The sequence below is a fragment of the Montipora capricornis genome, chromosome 11 (assembly GCF_036669925.1).
Source record: "Montipora capricornis isolate CH-2021 chromosome 11, ASM3666992v2, whole genome shotgun sequence".
Lineage (NCBI taxonomy): Eukaryota > Metazoa > Cnidaria > Anthozoa > Scleractinia > Acroporidae > Montipora > Montipora capricornis.
In genome coordinates this window covers 13,035,965-13,051,575 of record NC_090893.1, presented here as the reverse complement: position 1 = coordinate 13,051,575, position 15,611 = coordinate 13,035,965, and the positions used below count along the sequence as shown (strand labels likewise).

The 15,611-nt window shown below is 39.5% G+C and overlaps 1 protein-coding gene across 1 annotated transcript; it reads left to right on the top strand.

Annotated features, from left to right (window-relative positions):
- Nucleotides 1-5,299: 5,299 nt before the first annotated feature.
- LOC138022847 (growth/differentiation factor 8-like) lies at nt 5,300-13,061 on the top strand. The gene is made up of 3 exons (XM_068869826.1): nt 5,300-5,388; nt 8,663-9,222; nt 10,112-13,061. Exons 2-3 carry the CDS (start codon nt 8,739-8,741, stop codon nt 10,927-10,929), a joined length of 1,302 nt encoding a protein of 433 aa, XP_068725927.1. The 5' UTR covers nt 5,300-5,388; nt 8,663-8,738; the 3' UTR covers nt 10,930-13,061.
- Nucleotides 13,062-15,611: the final 2,550 nt, after the last annotated feature.

The window sequence follows — 15,611 nt, the reverse complement described above, 5'->3', positions numbered from 1 at the left end:
GAATCGAAGAGCAGGGTTTTGGTAAGAGGCTAATGGCTCCAAAACTGAGTTCTTTAATCTCGTGGTTACGTTGTACATGTAATCACAATTTATTAACCCAATAAAACAAAAAGTATCTGTGTTAGTTGCTTTTCGGATATTTTGCAGGGGCACCCAACGACCAATTTGTTGTAAAATGTATTATTATACCTCAGTTAATGAAAATAAATGTTATTAAGGCATTTTAAGGTGTTTTTCAGTGTTGCTGGGAAAACATTATCTGTTCCTTTTTCCCAGCAAGACACACAAGAAATTTCCTAGCCAGCTAGATAAAATTGGTTGGTTTCCCAGCCAGCTGATCAAATTTATTTCCCAGCCAGGAATTCCGCACGCTTTCAAATCCCTCGATCCAAAACGACCGAACAAAAGCGACAAAACCGGGACAAAACAGGTTTTTTCCGCAAGCGCAATCTCTCTGACCAGCCGTCGTATGTTTGGGAGAGGGAAGGGGTTCTTTTTTTTAGCCGTCCTCAGTCTTCAGAGTTTCTACAGCCAGCTCGGATTGAAATGCTAGAAAAAGTCAGTAATTCCTAGGCAAAACCTCTATCAATAACCAATTGCCAGCCAGCAATATTCCTCTGGGGAACAGATAATGTGAGGAACAGATTCGTTGGGTGCCCCTGATTTTGAAACTGATATCTCTTATACGGTGTTAGCAAACACCCCATTTTGTAAAAACAAAACGAGAATGACTAGAAAGAACTTGAGGTTTTCAGGCGGTCGTCGGAATTCATAACCGTGACCTGATAAAGCTCTAATTACTTATCTCACTTGGAAAGCAAACGATCCAATATATACCATAAAGCTAAGCGCTTTCATGCAGATACCGCCAGGCGAATGTGGTTTCTTTACAACACACACCGCTGTTTGAAACGGCCGTGGTATTTTTCCATTTTGGGATAACCTGAGTCTATCATTTCTTAGTAATAAAAAGGCCTACTATATGATCTGCAAATTTATAGAGCCCTCATCAGATTACACTATACGGTGCAGGGTAAAGGGTCTGTGTCATGCAAAAAGATATAATTTCATGACACCCAAAATGCCCAAAAAGTAGAATGAAACATTGCAATAACCAGTTAAAACTGTTGAACAACATAAAAGAAATACCTCAAAAAGAAAGAGAAGCATGAATGGACACAAATGGACAAGATTGAAGCGAATTACATTTTAGATTTGGGTAATCGTGAAAAAAGTCGGCCTGGGTTTTTTTAAGTTTATTGCAAATCGCTTGGATAAAGGACGTTTTTGCTCAGAATCATCTAAATTGTGGTGGAACGATAATTTTATCAGTAAAGGACTTCCACATCACCATTTTCGAGTTTTAAATTCGTGATTAACAGCAACAGATTTTCCCTAACCACCCTAAAAAAACGTGACATAACCCCTTTAAGTACATTGTTGCCTATTATTATAGGATTAGCCTGATGAACTTTTCGCAGCTTATTTATAAAACATAGATAGCGGTATTTCTTTACCGTTTCAACGGCAAGCTGTGTGTCCGAAAGGGATAAGGCGAATCAAGTAAGATTACTCTAATCAAGTGAGAGTATTAGTATCACCTTCAATTCAGCTCATGTTATCGAGTGGAGATTACCACAATTCGCCAGGTCACAGTTTTAGTGGCATGTTTTTGGGGGTTCGTATCTTTAGCTTGTTTAAGAGAGGTAATTCGAGACTAAACTAATTGAAAAGGTGAGGATTTACGTATGTCTTGAGTTATTCGAATCACTGAAGAGCTTTTGTACTATCCTACTCTTAGTTGGTTTATCGACGCCTGATTTCATAGGCTAGAACTTCTGGTATCTGACGCGGTTCTCGCTTATCAATACCTCCCCTCATGCTACCGTGATGCCTGTCCTCGACAAGGTGGGCGATTAACAAATGCAGTAGGTCACCAGTCAGTGATATCACCTGATGTTCCAATTATAACCCTTTGGATTCATCTCTTCTTTTCAGACGGCAATCCGCTAGATGGTATTAAGTTCAGTTAGGCAAAGTGGATTGAGTAACAGGATGAGGTCGGATTTTACTTACCCCAGGTTTTCAAGTCTTAACTTTAGAGACAATCTGGCTCATTTATCCAATCTATTATCGAATGTTCATCCAAAAAAAAAAAAATTGCAAAACGGCAAACATAAAAGAAACCCTAAATTTAGTTTATTGTTATCGGTTTTTTTCTCGTTAATCAATTTATTAGCATTCCATTGTGGTGTGCCGGTTTAACTACATTCTAGTGCATCTTTGATTCTTATGGTACAACATGCATGACTTTTCAAGAGATCAGTTTAAAATCATCAAACATATATAATTAACGCCGGCTAGTGCCGTTTTCACTGCAAACAGCAACCCGGCTGTTGAAATCACTATTTCAGTTGGTGACAGACAAAACTCGTTGAAGTGATCTTTGGATCTCAATTCATTCTTGCCTGTTGGCTGCAAATACCGAAACAGTACTAGATCATCCACTGACTAATTAAGAGTTTATCGATCCTGCGAAAATAATGTGACATCGCTTTGAGTTGCGAGGAATGCTATATACTTGAACTAAAGTACATATTTTCCGGCTTGTTTAAACCGTAAAACTGCCATGCACTTAATGTGTGAATTCTTATTCAACGACTTTGAACCGTGTAAAGTTATTGAAAAAAACCCAGGCCTAACGAGAGAACTGTGACTCTAATGCAGAGAGTCCAAAAAAACTCGGCCAACATTTGCCGTGAACTCCGGGATTGCATCTTTATGACGCGGGGCACAATGGTCAGTGAAAGGCCAACGTACGTTCTTACCAAAGCCTTAGCCAACATTCAACGTGGAGTATATTTTACACTCTGTATAGTGACTTATCCCCTTTGAGCAACTTGGGCCAGATCTATAACAATAACAGAAATCGATAACCTTGCGATTAACTGGTTCTATTTTTGCTACAGTGAAACGTGCCGCAGGAAGACCAAAGTACGAAACAAAATTCACCGATGTTCAGTTAGGTTGTGCCCCAAATGGTCGGAACAGAAACAGGCCTTCCTCAAGCTGTGATGGACATAAAAATTATGTCAGAACCTGGTGACCTAACGAGGGATGGTACACGTCTTTACGTAGATCAAGGGCTCCAAATGCCCTTTAGAGACATTTCTAGGCTCCTTGTAACGTCAAAAGACTGTCTAAAGAGATTTTTTATCACCCACAATTATTTGATCTGTTCGGATATCTGAGCTGAAGATGAAACTGTCTGAAAATGTTAGGAAATGTTGAAACTCCTTCACTTCAGAAATTGCTAGCTGAACGTTACCTTCGACGAACTTCCAACCGAACCATTTGCTGATCCGAAACTCCAAGGCAACCTTTTTAAGTGCCAAAAATTGTAAACATATCCCTTCCGAAAACGTAAGAAACTACTTTTCCCTTTCTGTGAATCTTTTAGGTGATGTTTTGGTAAAGAAATCTATAGCTGTTTGCCAGTAACGTAGTAATTCTTAGAACACATATTTCACCGAAGATTATCGATGGGTGTCCCTGTTAAATTTGATTAGACAGTACGGTTACAAATACTGAAATCTTTACGCAGATTGAAAGTGCTGGATAGTGACTTATCTACCGGATAAAATTATCTGGCCTTTGAACAACTGGGACCTGTTACATAATCAGTGAAATCATGATGAAATCTCGTTTGGTACCTTTTTGATCGTTCTCTTTTGCAACTAAGGATAGGCACAACAAAATGACTAGGAAATTCCTAACGTTGAATTCGTTTCGGTGTGAACTTCCCACATGGTTCAAATAGGTTACGCTTTTTTCTATCATCTTAGAAACGAATCTGTGGTAGCCACTGTAAGATTTTAGTGCCCACGTGAAGCGTGCATCTGCAAAGCAGATTAAAGTGTCAAAAAAAAAAAACCGTACGTTGACCATTCACAATACTGAGCGTATTGCAGGGCTCAAGCCAAAAAAAACTGAGACGACGCGATTCTTCCAAATCATCAGGCATTCGGCGTGGAAAGTTTATCATGGCTAGTTTTCCAAGTAGTACAATATGAATGAACCGTGATGGCATTTATTTGACGGTGAGAGAATTAAAAGTTTTTTGTCAACCCCTCACGTCGTTCACAAAACCTCAAATTAAGACATTTCATGTAATTGTCAGGCCAACAACGGCAATGGTACAACGCTGAGCCATTGTTCATCTTCCGATCAAACCAATGAATTTTGCTTCCACCTTTCAAGGTCTCGTCGGCATTGTCGTGTTTTTAGGCTCTGTGCGACCAATTTCAACTACTGAGCTCAGATTTACAGTGTGCAAAAATGCAAATAATTCGTTTAACCCTTCGGTCACTCCAAAGATAAAAATTCATTGGCCAATAAATGGCCACGTTGTCACGGTTAATCAAAGTGCAAGGTGATCAGTACGAATGAAATTTCCAGGATGGATGGCTTGCTTTTTTCACTTTTCACGTAGTTCTAAATAAGTAAATGATTTCAGAGTTAAGAAAAGCAGTATAATAAAGTAAACTGATAGTTTTTTAGCCGAATTTGCGGCCAGTTCAGTCTGTGTTGTCTGGATCAAAACGATTGCTCGAGCTTTCCTACCATCAGTTAGACTTCTATTCTTAATATAAATCAGTCAAAATCAACTTGTGCTGAATGGAATTTTAAAGTCTTTAAAACATCCACGTGGAGAACAGTTGCCATGCAAGCACTTAAGAGGTTTTTACACGAGACCGGGACGAACTCAGACCGGCATGAGTTGGTATCGGCCTTTTTACATTTCTTGTTATGCGATTACATGAGACCTGTCTGACTTCGTCTCGGTTGCTGAATCGAGACGAGAAATTCTCGGTCCGGTCTGAGTTCGTACCGTTCTCATGTAAATGACAGCAAGTCACTCAGACCGGATCTAGAAATTTCAAGCCTGTATGCTCTTGGGTCAGCCATATATTTATTCGACAAAACATATCATTTCGTCCCGGTTTCATGTAAATGGCTGCAAAAATTTCATACGGGTACAAGTTCGGCCCGGTCTCCTAAGGTTTCTCCGAATTATGTGGTTTCTAACAGACGTATCTTAACAGAAACCTTTGAAGAACCTTGTTGCCAACGAACTACTACAAGGAAGTGGTTGGGTTAAAACTGATATAGTACAATAACCGGCTATATTTTGTTAGGAAAAAGAAAATATTTATCGATTCTTGGAAGGTCAAGGACCGGAACTATTCTCTCAAAACTTGATTTAGAAGTATTCCTTAACCAAAAGAAATAAATTATCACACACTGAGAGGGCATTTGCTAGAAAATAACGTTCTGGTGATCGGGACCAACGGGAAGCTGGGCGCATAATCTGGCAGTTATGGCGAGGTAAGTCACCCTGTCTTAAATGTTCTGAAAGCGATAGCAGTAACAGAAGACCGATAGTTGACATGGCGATAGAGATGCACCTTACTGACTCGCCGGCGGCTGTCATTGACTTTCTCCTCAGCCACTTGTAAATCGTCAAAAACACGTACAGTGCTCCATAGCTTATCCTCGTTGTAGTTGAATGGCGTCCAATTTATAAGTTTTCCATCTATTTTGGTTAATTAAGTAAATTATAGCTGCGATTGATTTGACTGACACCCCCGGTTTGCCTCTTGAATGCCTTCGCTCGGAGCATACAGAATTTTTCTCCTTTTTATTACATTTAGTTCTTTTTTTCGTTTGAGCACGAAAGACGATGAAAACGTACTTAAAGTTAGTAACTTTTTGAACAAAATAGATATTTTTTGTAGCATGAGCCATGCAGAGTCTTTATACGTCGTATTTGACAAGGCCTAATTCTTTCAATTCTTTTTATTCCACTGTAATAACTATAATCAGCTTTTAAGCAGTTCAAGATTCCATGAATATCTAACACTTGTAAAGCCATAGAGAACTATAATACATGCGCCACACGTGGACCATCATAAATACTTTCCGAACTAACTAACCTTTGAGTGGGTATTACGTGTTCTTACCGGTCTTCGTTTACAATGGACGAACACTATTAGAACGGGATATACATCAGCCAAAGAAATATGGGTGTTAAGTTTTCTTACGATGTTATTAAGCTCTCGAGAAAACGGTTTAACAAGGGAAAGTTTTAATGTGCAAACCAGCTAAGAATTCCGGTACAGCGGAGGGCTGCGAGCCAAAAACGTCAGAAACATAAAATAGAATTGACCAATGACCCAAATGGCGGTCTCATTGTAATAATGAAAGATAACGTAGCCGCACCGCAGGGGCTAAGAAATTAGTGTTGGCACAAAAGTGATAGCCCCTAGCCAAGATTGAAAGCGAGAAAACTTGCATACTGAACATATTTTCCATCCCACTCTTTAAGGCTTATTTTTTTCTCCTTGACTCGAAATTCCAAGCTTGAAGGAGTGTGCATATTGCTGAATTTTTTTTAGATGAAAGAATCTGAAATTTGTTTTGGGTAGGTCTCTATCGCATAAATGTGGAATTTGTTTGGGCTGGTCGTTATCACGCAAATGCGAAGAATTCTCTGCATATCTTTTTTAAAAACCTCAAAAAATAAATACACGTATCTGATTGTCAATGCATTCTCAGCTGGACTGCGCACAATTTTGACTGCCGAGCGCACGCCCCTTCCGTATTGTGCAACAAAATTCTACTCCCGTTGGTAGTGTTGAGACTTTTGGCCTGTAAATTATCTAGAACATTAACTGAAGATTGCAACGTCTCAAACAGCTGTTTAATGTTTCGTTTCCTGGCTTCTAGAAAACTCGTCGGCATTTCCACTTTGTCCTAAAAAGTTCAAGAAAGTTCAAGAATCTGACTGACAAAGGTTTCACACAAACAGTGATGCTACGCTCGCCTTGTTGTATCATAATCAAGCATATACTGTGATATCTAAATGGGCGTCTTTTGTTTAGTTTAAGAATGTGAGACACAGCATCGTTTAGGAACTTGTGAAGTGTGTTGTACAAATTATTTTTCGGTAAACAATACACAACTCCTACTCACGGACAAAACAACTCTCACGTGAGAAAATGTGTGTCACAAATATCCTTGCTAAGGTCATGGTTATGGAAAAAGATCAAATTAAAAAAGACATTTGTGTTGTTTGCGAAAAGCACGTTGTCCAAAAAGCCAAAGGCAAACGTGTTGCTATGCCAGTCTATAAAAATACCTGTGTGTGGAGTTACAGATATAAATGTCGCCTTCTTTTCGGAGCATTCGACGACTACAGATAATTGACTTTATCTCATACCTCTGAGAGAATTACCCTGCTCATCTAAATCTTTCAAGTATTTTTAGTAACTGCGTCAAATTGTTCACTTATTTTACTAAAACGACGATAATTACTCTCTTCTTCAAAGCCGGTGATGTCGGCGACGATTATTTTAGGGAGAGGTGGCGTACTGGTAAATTTAATTGAGACAAATTTGCTACAAATCAAAAGAGGTCATTAAAAACAAAATAGCAATTATCACGGCTATGTTTCGTGAAAAGGATAGACTATTTTTACTAACATAGAGACACATTTATAACCCTCTATTAACTTCTTTCATGCGCTCTGCGGGAGCTGTGAGCTGTGTTAGAACCAGAAACACTTTAACCCCGGCCAACGAAAACAAGTTCTCTTGTTTTGACTGCGTTTCATTGAGCTCATCAACGGATATTTCAAGTTAAGTTTATTTGAATATAAAAGCATAAGAAGTAGTGTGCAGGAATCCACTTTCCTTGTCACGAAAACAGCTCCAAGATATTTGGAAAAACACTTTTTGGCACGTATAACATACCAATTACTCACGTTGATGCTTCGTTACTTATCGTTAAGGTCATTTAAATTCTGAATAGGTCAAAAATTTTTTGCTAGGAGTCATTTTATTTATTTCAAGATTTTTGTGTCAAAAAGGGCTGGTTTTGGAAAGGGCATTGCTTCCCTATTCAAGATCTCGGAGGTTAGAAAACGTTTCTTCAAAAGCTATCCTAGATCCCGCCTTTCTATTTGAACTTACTTGAGTTTCGGTTTAAAGCGAATGAAATATCGTCATCTCGAGGGACTTCATTATTGCTTAAGTCTCTTTGATTTATGTTAATCCTCAACAAGACATCTTCTGTATTGTAACGTAGTGGCGGAGAATAATAGATTTTCCTATAAGCTGGAGCAGCGCATGTGATGACAAGCAATGGTATTACCCTGTGACAACCAAAAGACATAAACTGATTTTAATACGATTAAATCCAACTGGCAACGACGTGTTGATGATAAGGGGTCTATAATGTCAAGCTATCGCCTCCCAAACTATTAGCAAACAAAAAGCAAAGAAGCGATCTGTCGACGAAAGACAAACTCATTCTATGAGCTGTGTACAGAATTTCAAGAACCGGAAGTTGCAATACTTGAACGAGTGGCCCATATGGTTAGCCCCTTATCGGGTATAAAATGGGATTTGAAACACTGTTGGAAAATCAGGAAGCCCAAAAAGCGTGCAAGCATGATTGAAACAATAAACAAAGACATGCGATCCGTTGAAAAGAACTTGAAAGGTCGAGGAACGCTATTGGTCAATGCCTCTCATTGACAGTGTTGAAATGCTTTGATCAATCAGGGTTGCTAATCAATTTGATTCCTTTGCTTCATTAGCGAGCTGCACATCTTTTGCTAATTTTCTCCCTCGTCGCCAACAGACAGGAGCACGCTAAATAACCCTGTTGGTAAAATGGCCGGATTTTCCTGCAGCGCGATCTTGACACTCTATCTAACCGCGATTGTATTTCCTCAAGGAGCTGATTTAAGCTTAGAGACTAAAGCCACTCAAGATCTAACGATGCCTAGCAGAAGTAATTCCTCTGGCGCTGCATTTAACAAGCCTCTGAGAATCATTTCCCCACACAACGAAAAATCAGAAAATACTTCGCAGATCCAAGCAAAGCAAGGCTGTCCAGACTGCAGTAAGAATTACAACGAGAAGAACGGTTCGGACTTACACAATTTAAGAATAGAGATGATCAAGGCAAAATTGCTGGCAAAGCTTCAGTTGGAAAAGGAACCGGTTCTGAAGCATAAACCAAAGGAACTTAGAATCGCAGCCCTGCTCTCAAATTTGAACCTCATTGAAGAAGAAAATTACGAAAATGAACCAGAATATGACGAAGACGAGTACTATGGAAAGACAACCCAAATTATTCTTTTTAGTGAAAAAGGTAGGAGCCAGGGGTTCATTTGTGAGAAAATAATGTTTTTTCATGTCGGAACTTTCTTCCTGCAGATTCTTTACATCGAGGTCATGGCCTGGTCTCGAGTTGGTATTATTCAGGTGTTTTTTCGCGGTTTTAACAATATTGGGTCGGTCAAGAGGGCATCAGTAAAATTTTTTTAGTACATTTCTTGGGAATTCTCGTGCTTTTCAACAAACCGCAAAGTTTAAGAACTTCTGTGAGAACAGTCTTTCAAGTACTTAGAATACTTTATTTTTTTTATCGAGCAAGTGATAAGTCACTGGCGTCTCATATAGTGTTGATTAAAATTACGGCTTTTGATTGCAATTTTACGATAAGAAACAGCTCATTGTGTTACGCACATTAGCTAAATTAGAAGGCGGAGTCAAACTACAACGCCTTCTATTCATAACCGGCTGAAGAGTGTTGTGGAAAAAAACTGATTTTATTCGTCGTAAAATTCGTCTTTTTAAATAATCCATTTCTCTTGCATAAGAATTAAAATATGTCAGGTATGGACAGGACAGTAGGGTTTTGGAGACACAAAGTTCTCGTCAAACTTAAGAAAAGCATACGTGACTGCAGGTGTATTAGCATTACACACAACCAAGTCACCTTAAAACAATAGCTTGGCTTGTACTATTAATTAAAAGATTTCGTTCACAAAACTTAGAGAATTTTGCATTGCTTTGCAATTATGTTGTCTCTGAACATAACTGGTCAAATTCACGTCAGGTATGCTTGCTTTCCTCAAAAGCAGGTACAGGAAGCCGAAGCAAGAATAGAGAAAATAATCATTCAAGTTGAATTTACACGTCTGTGATTTTTTACGTCCCTAAACCCAACAAAGGAACGTTTCTGATTCGTTTTTCAGCCAAAGTTCCAGTCTCGCGAACTAGACGAAATTTCTCGAGGAAACTGAGATTTTACTTCAAACTGGAAGAAAACTCGGTACACAGCTCAGTACCCTCAGCAGTACTATGGCTGCATATGCGCAAAAGCAAGAAAACAGAGCTCGAGGGACGATTTCTTCATATAGTGGCACTCAACACTGAGGAAACAATGCAAGGAAACATGGAAATGCACGTTCAGGTGGTAAAGTCTATAGTGAAAAAAGAAAAAAAAAGTGGATCTGGCTGGATCGTGGTGGACATGAAGGAGATTGTTCAGCATTGGTTTAAGAAGGCAAGCGCAACACATTTCAATGCAACACATCTAGGTGTCCTTGGTTTGGAAATATCATGCCAAGATTGTGAAAGAGACACCAGCCAACTAATAAGCTCCCGAGGACCACTTCGCCCATTTGTAGTAATCGACTTAAACAAGCCCAAAGCACTGAGAAGAACGAGACGTCAACCGATAGATTGCGTGGGAGGAGAGCCGGCATCGCAATGCTGCCGTCGCACGCTGTTTGTGAATTTTACAAAAATTGGCTGGGATTCCTGGATAATCTACCCCACAGGATTCAACGCCAACTTTTGTGAGGGGATGTGCGACAATGTCATTTCTCCTATATATACATACTCTTACCTGATTCAAGAAATGTCAAAGAAGGATCTTCAACAAGAGTTTTCGATATGCTGTACCCCTTCAAAAATGTCAGGCCTCTCTATTCTATATTTTGATGACGATGAGCGGGTCATGAAACAAGACGTGCCCAATATGAGGGTGGATACCTGTGGTTGCTCTTAGAAAGTTTAGCACTGAAGCAGAAAGGAACCTCTAGGTTGCTGAACGAAATTGCAACCGGGTGACGAAGTGAGAAGGGCTTTAAGGTTATCTTACAGTCCTTAAATGGACGGATAATTTAAAAGCATGCAGTCTGTTTGTTGTTTGAAAACTATTTTAGTTTTGTGGGAGAGTCTTAGCAAGATTAGATTTACTGTCGATATGCGAGGAGTTTTAAAATTCCGTTAATGACAGTGAGCTTTTTTATAGCTGCTGTTTTATGCCTCAAGGCATCAAAACATTTCTGAGGGGTAAATTGTATCTTAACTTGTTTTAGATCTGCAGCACGCGTCATAGCTGTATTGAAATTGTATTAAATGATAAGGTTTCTTTTTAGCTATTGAATACTACCGTATGCACCGACGGTTACGGTTTGTCATGGCCACAATTAGCTCCTAGAGAAATTAGTTCAGAATAGGGAGTCTAAGATCTACCGGCGTCGACGAACTAGGGAGCTTACGAAACGAGGACGACGACGGCTACGAGGACTTCATTTGAAAATACAAGTTCGCGTTATTCATATCACTACGAAACTATTTCATGTCGTTTCGCGTTAAAATTGTGTAGTAACTGTCGAATAATTAAACTGGTATGAGTGGGTTGGAAACGCAGAGAGAGAACTGAAAATTCATCGTTATGTGCTAACTTCTTCCACAGAACCTTGAATTTGGTCATTTCACGTCGTCATTTAGGACGATTTCATGACGGCAAAGAAATGTACCAAAATGCAAGACGTACGTGCAGAGCCATTGTTTTTGCTCACTAAACCTATTGTTTTGTAGCGTCGTCGTTGCCGTCGGCGTCGTCGTTTCGTAAAGCTCCCTACTATCGTAAGCCTTTGGCGATTATTCCATCCCTTACAAAGTCGTGCAACTGTGGGTGATGCTAGAAATCAATTGGTCGATCAGTATGAACGGTTTCAGATTAAGAATTGAAAATGAAAGGTGCCACCTTTCGGCATGCACAAGTTTGTTATGCTCAGGTTAAGGTTGCGGTCAAAACCTCAAATTTGGTTATTTCACGTCGTTGTTATGCGGAAAAACATAAAAATATTATGATATTATTGTTTTGTGACGTCATCGTTGCCGTAGCCGTCGTCGTTTCGTAAACTCCCCAATAAAGATACTGTCCCGAACAAAACCTTGCTAAATTCTCAAACTGCTTCCGAGAATAGGATGTGCAATGTGATAATTTGCTAGTTCCGGTTACACTGCCAACTAGATAACCCTAGCGATGAAAGACCTTAGGGCATTCAGCTTCACGCCTTTTTTCATATCACAACAGAAGAAGTACATTAATCGCTCTGCTCGTAGCGATGGCCAAGTTTTGAATTAGTATGAAGGAAGATAAAAACCTTTATGAAAGCTTCTGTGCTGGAGTTAGTTATATATTTCGTTATAACTCTTTGAACTGAGTAGTTTTGAAAATACCCTTCTAGTATGGGGTATTTGAGATCTTGGAACAACTCTCCTTTTCTAGACAAACTATGTAAACTTCTGTAGGGTTGTTTTCTATTTTATCACGTGCAAAGCGCATCTTTATATCCAAACTCAATTCAGTTTGAAAGTAAGCTAGGTTTTTAAAACCTCTAAACTTTGTTCTAACGGATTTAAGACATTAAAAACAAGCGTGAACTTTAAACAGCGTTTCCGAAAGTATTTAGGATAATTAAGTCAAAATTGTTCCCCGAGGGGCGTTTTTTCCGGAATTTTGTAGAACGACGAGCTTCATGTTTCAGAAACAACGAATGGTGTAAGGTGATGACAAGGGACAGTTAGTCCTGATAAGTACAATGTATTTTCCATAGAATGTTCTCCCTGTTCAACGTTTTTAGATGTTGTTTATGGTACTTTTGAAGTAAGTTTAGGAAACACATTCTCCTCGCTTGATTAGCAAAAGGGTTTTAAGTGGTGATGGGTGGGCTGAGCCAACATTAATTAAACAGGTTACAATGTGGCTTTGCCGTAAGGAAACGTTTTTGATAAGGTAAGTTGATAAAATTACAAATGAAACCTCACAAGTTTCCAAAGGATTCTATGACTTGTAAAAAAAGTAATTAATTTCTTGTGGGCAAATAAAGCACTTATGGCCAGTTCGTTATTGTCTCACTTTTATAGATAAGGAGCAAGCGCCGCCACATTTCTTCCGAACTGTCGAGTTGCTGCACTGTTGTTTTGCGGTTGCAAGCTGGACTCGAATAATGCAAGCGGCAGATCCTCTTTCTCTCAATTACGTTTTAATTCCCGCTCCCCGGGCCCATGGTGACTTTGCACCGAAAAATCCAATAAGTAGACCGTGGGTTAGGAATTTGCGCCACGCCATAGTGTTAAGCTTTAAATTCTATTGAAAATTGCATTTATCTGTTTTGATTTTCTCCCTTGCCATGCATCTCCTTTCCCTCAGGCATATACCTGTCACAGATGAAGAAAGATTACTTCACATAACCGGTAGCTAATAACGCACGCACAGACTATAGAAGAGCATATTTTCACTTGGCGGGACTCAATGACATACGAGAAGCAAGCCAATAAACAGTCGTGCGCATAAAGCATCCATTTGTTTGGGCGTCGCATTTTCCTACAAGTATATTAAATTCCCGCCCTGCGCGATTTGTCCTCGGTAGTTACAATTTAGTTCATTCCTTACTCCACTCTACTTTGAAATCAGGTAAATGCATGCCTCATGTCTGTTGGGTCCTTTTTCGCTGTAATATCTCTGAAAACCGTTACATTGACAGCCCCAGCAAACTTTTCAGTACTGTTTCGGTTTACAGACGTACAACAGGTGCTTAAGATATTTTGTCTGTCGGAAAATCAAAACCAAAATCGTTGCATTAGCAAATCATAACAAACTATAAACATTCAATGCATCGATCTCACATCACATTGGGACGAAGGCACTTGGCGCGGTAAAACAAATACCTAATAGCCTCCATATGTCGCCAAAATATGCTCGTACAAACCCCCTGCTCCCAGCAGTTATTTTACCCACAAATCCATGCTCTTCAGTTTCAAAACGGCGGATGGTCAATGGTGGACGAAAGAGCAAGTTAATGCTTTAATCGACGCTTACAGTGATGTTAATTAGAGTAAAGGAAAACGTGGAAGGGATAGCAACAAATAATGAAGAATATGTTCAAGTACAAAAGTTGATGAAAGATGATCACAACATTGATCGAACAGTGAAACAAGTGAAAAAAAAAAAGAAGAATTAAATAGCAAGCTAAAAGATAGAATGAAATCATCGGGATCGAAGTGACCATATCTGACAAACGCCTAGCAGCTTGACCAGTGTAGAGAAGGTAGCCTATGAATTCTATCCTGACAAGGACGGTTCTGGGTACCGAATGTGAACACGCTTTCAAAACTGGTCACCGAAGTCTGAACAACGCGCAGTTTCGTACCAACTGTAAACGATGCCTTAGTCAACTGTTCACCTTTCAGTTACTATAAATGAATGAAGGGGGTAGTTTCTAAAGAAACTGTGATGCTGCGTCGGTGGGGAAGTAGTATACAAAAATTTGGTTTTATCAACGGAGTTGATAATTATGTAAATTGGCCACCGTACAGAGATTCTAAAAGCTGACGTTTCGAGCGTTAGCCCTTCGTCAGAGCGAGAAATCAAATGAAACCATGTTGCCTCGCAGTGATGAGTGCAAATTTCTATATCGTCGAGAAGCCTGAAAATTTTTCAGGACTTTGCGCTCATCACTGCGAGGCAACATGGTTTCATTTGATTTCATACTCGCAGTACAATAATATATGATGTATTTCATATATATCTTTCACTCATAATTACTTATCACGGGAAGCTGTGAACTCAGAATTGACCAGCTCCCAACGTCAGTGGCTTCATAGCTCAGTTGGTTAGAGCATCGCACCGGTATCGCGAGTCCGGTATCGCGAGTTGAAGTCCTGAAAATTTTTCAGGCTTCTCGACGCAATAGAAATTTGCGCTCATCACTGCGAGGCAACATGGTTTCATTTTATTTCATACCCGCAGTACAATAATATATGATGTATTTCATATATATCTTTCACTCAAAATTTAAGCTTCCCCCGGTGAATTCTCCACTTCCTTTGGATTTTCCCATTGGTTCATTGAATCTCAGCTGCAATTATCAAAGTATTAAAGACTTCAACGTAAGGGGACGTCGACATATTGAGTTTGTCTCCGCTTAGCATCAACTGGACGTTTAGGTCAGACTCCCCCCTCCATAACGTCCACTTGAAATTTTGCTGCCCTAGAAGTCCCCCTCCGGCTCCAGTCGCTACAGCTGATTAGGAATATCCACATGCACTTCACTACAGGGAGAGGTCAAAAACCGGTATCATGATCAATACAATAGCCCATTTCCTAGTTGCTGCATGCCTCAGTTTCAAAGCGAGTCCTGGTGCACAACCATTCAAATGGAAATGAGTTGCGTATTCTTATGCAAATCAAACTCATTTCCCTTACAATAGTTGAGCCCCAAGACTCACTTCGAAACCGAGACAAACAACAACTCAGAAATGGCCCATTGACTGCTTTAAGAACTTGGCGAGAACTTCATGCATAAAACTGTGGTTTCTCCTACCTGCGCAATTGTATTTTCCTGTTGATCCTATTTGTATCTCCTTCTGAAAACAGTGTGCAAAGGAAAAGCC

Excerpts from the sequence above, each read along its gene's own strand:
- LOC138022847 (XM_068869826.1), top strand. The coding sequence starts at position 8,739 with ATGGCCGGATTTTCCTGCAGCGCGATCTTGACACTCTATCTAACCGCG. Across the intron at positions 9,223-10,111 it reads TATTCTTTTTAGTGAAAAAG|CCAAAGTTCCAGTCTCGCGA; the intron begins GTAGGAGCCAGG and ends TTCGTTTTTCAG.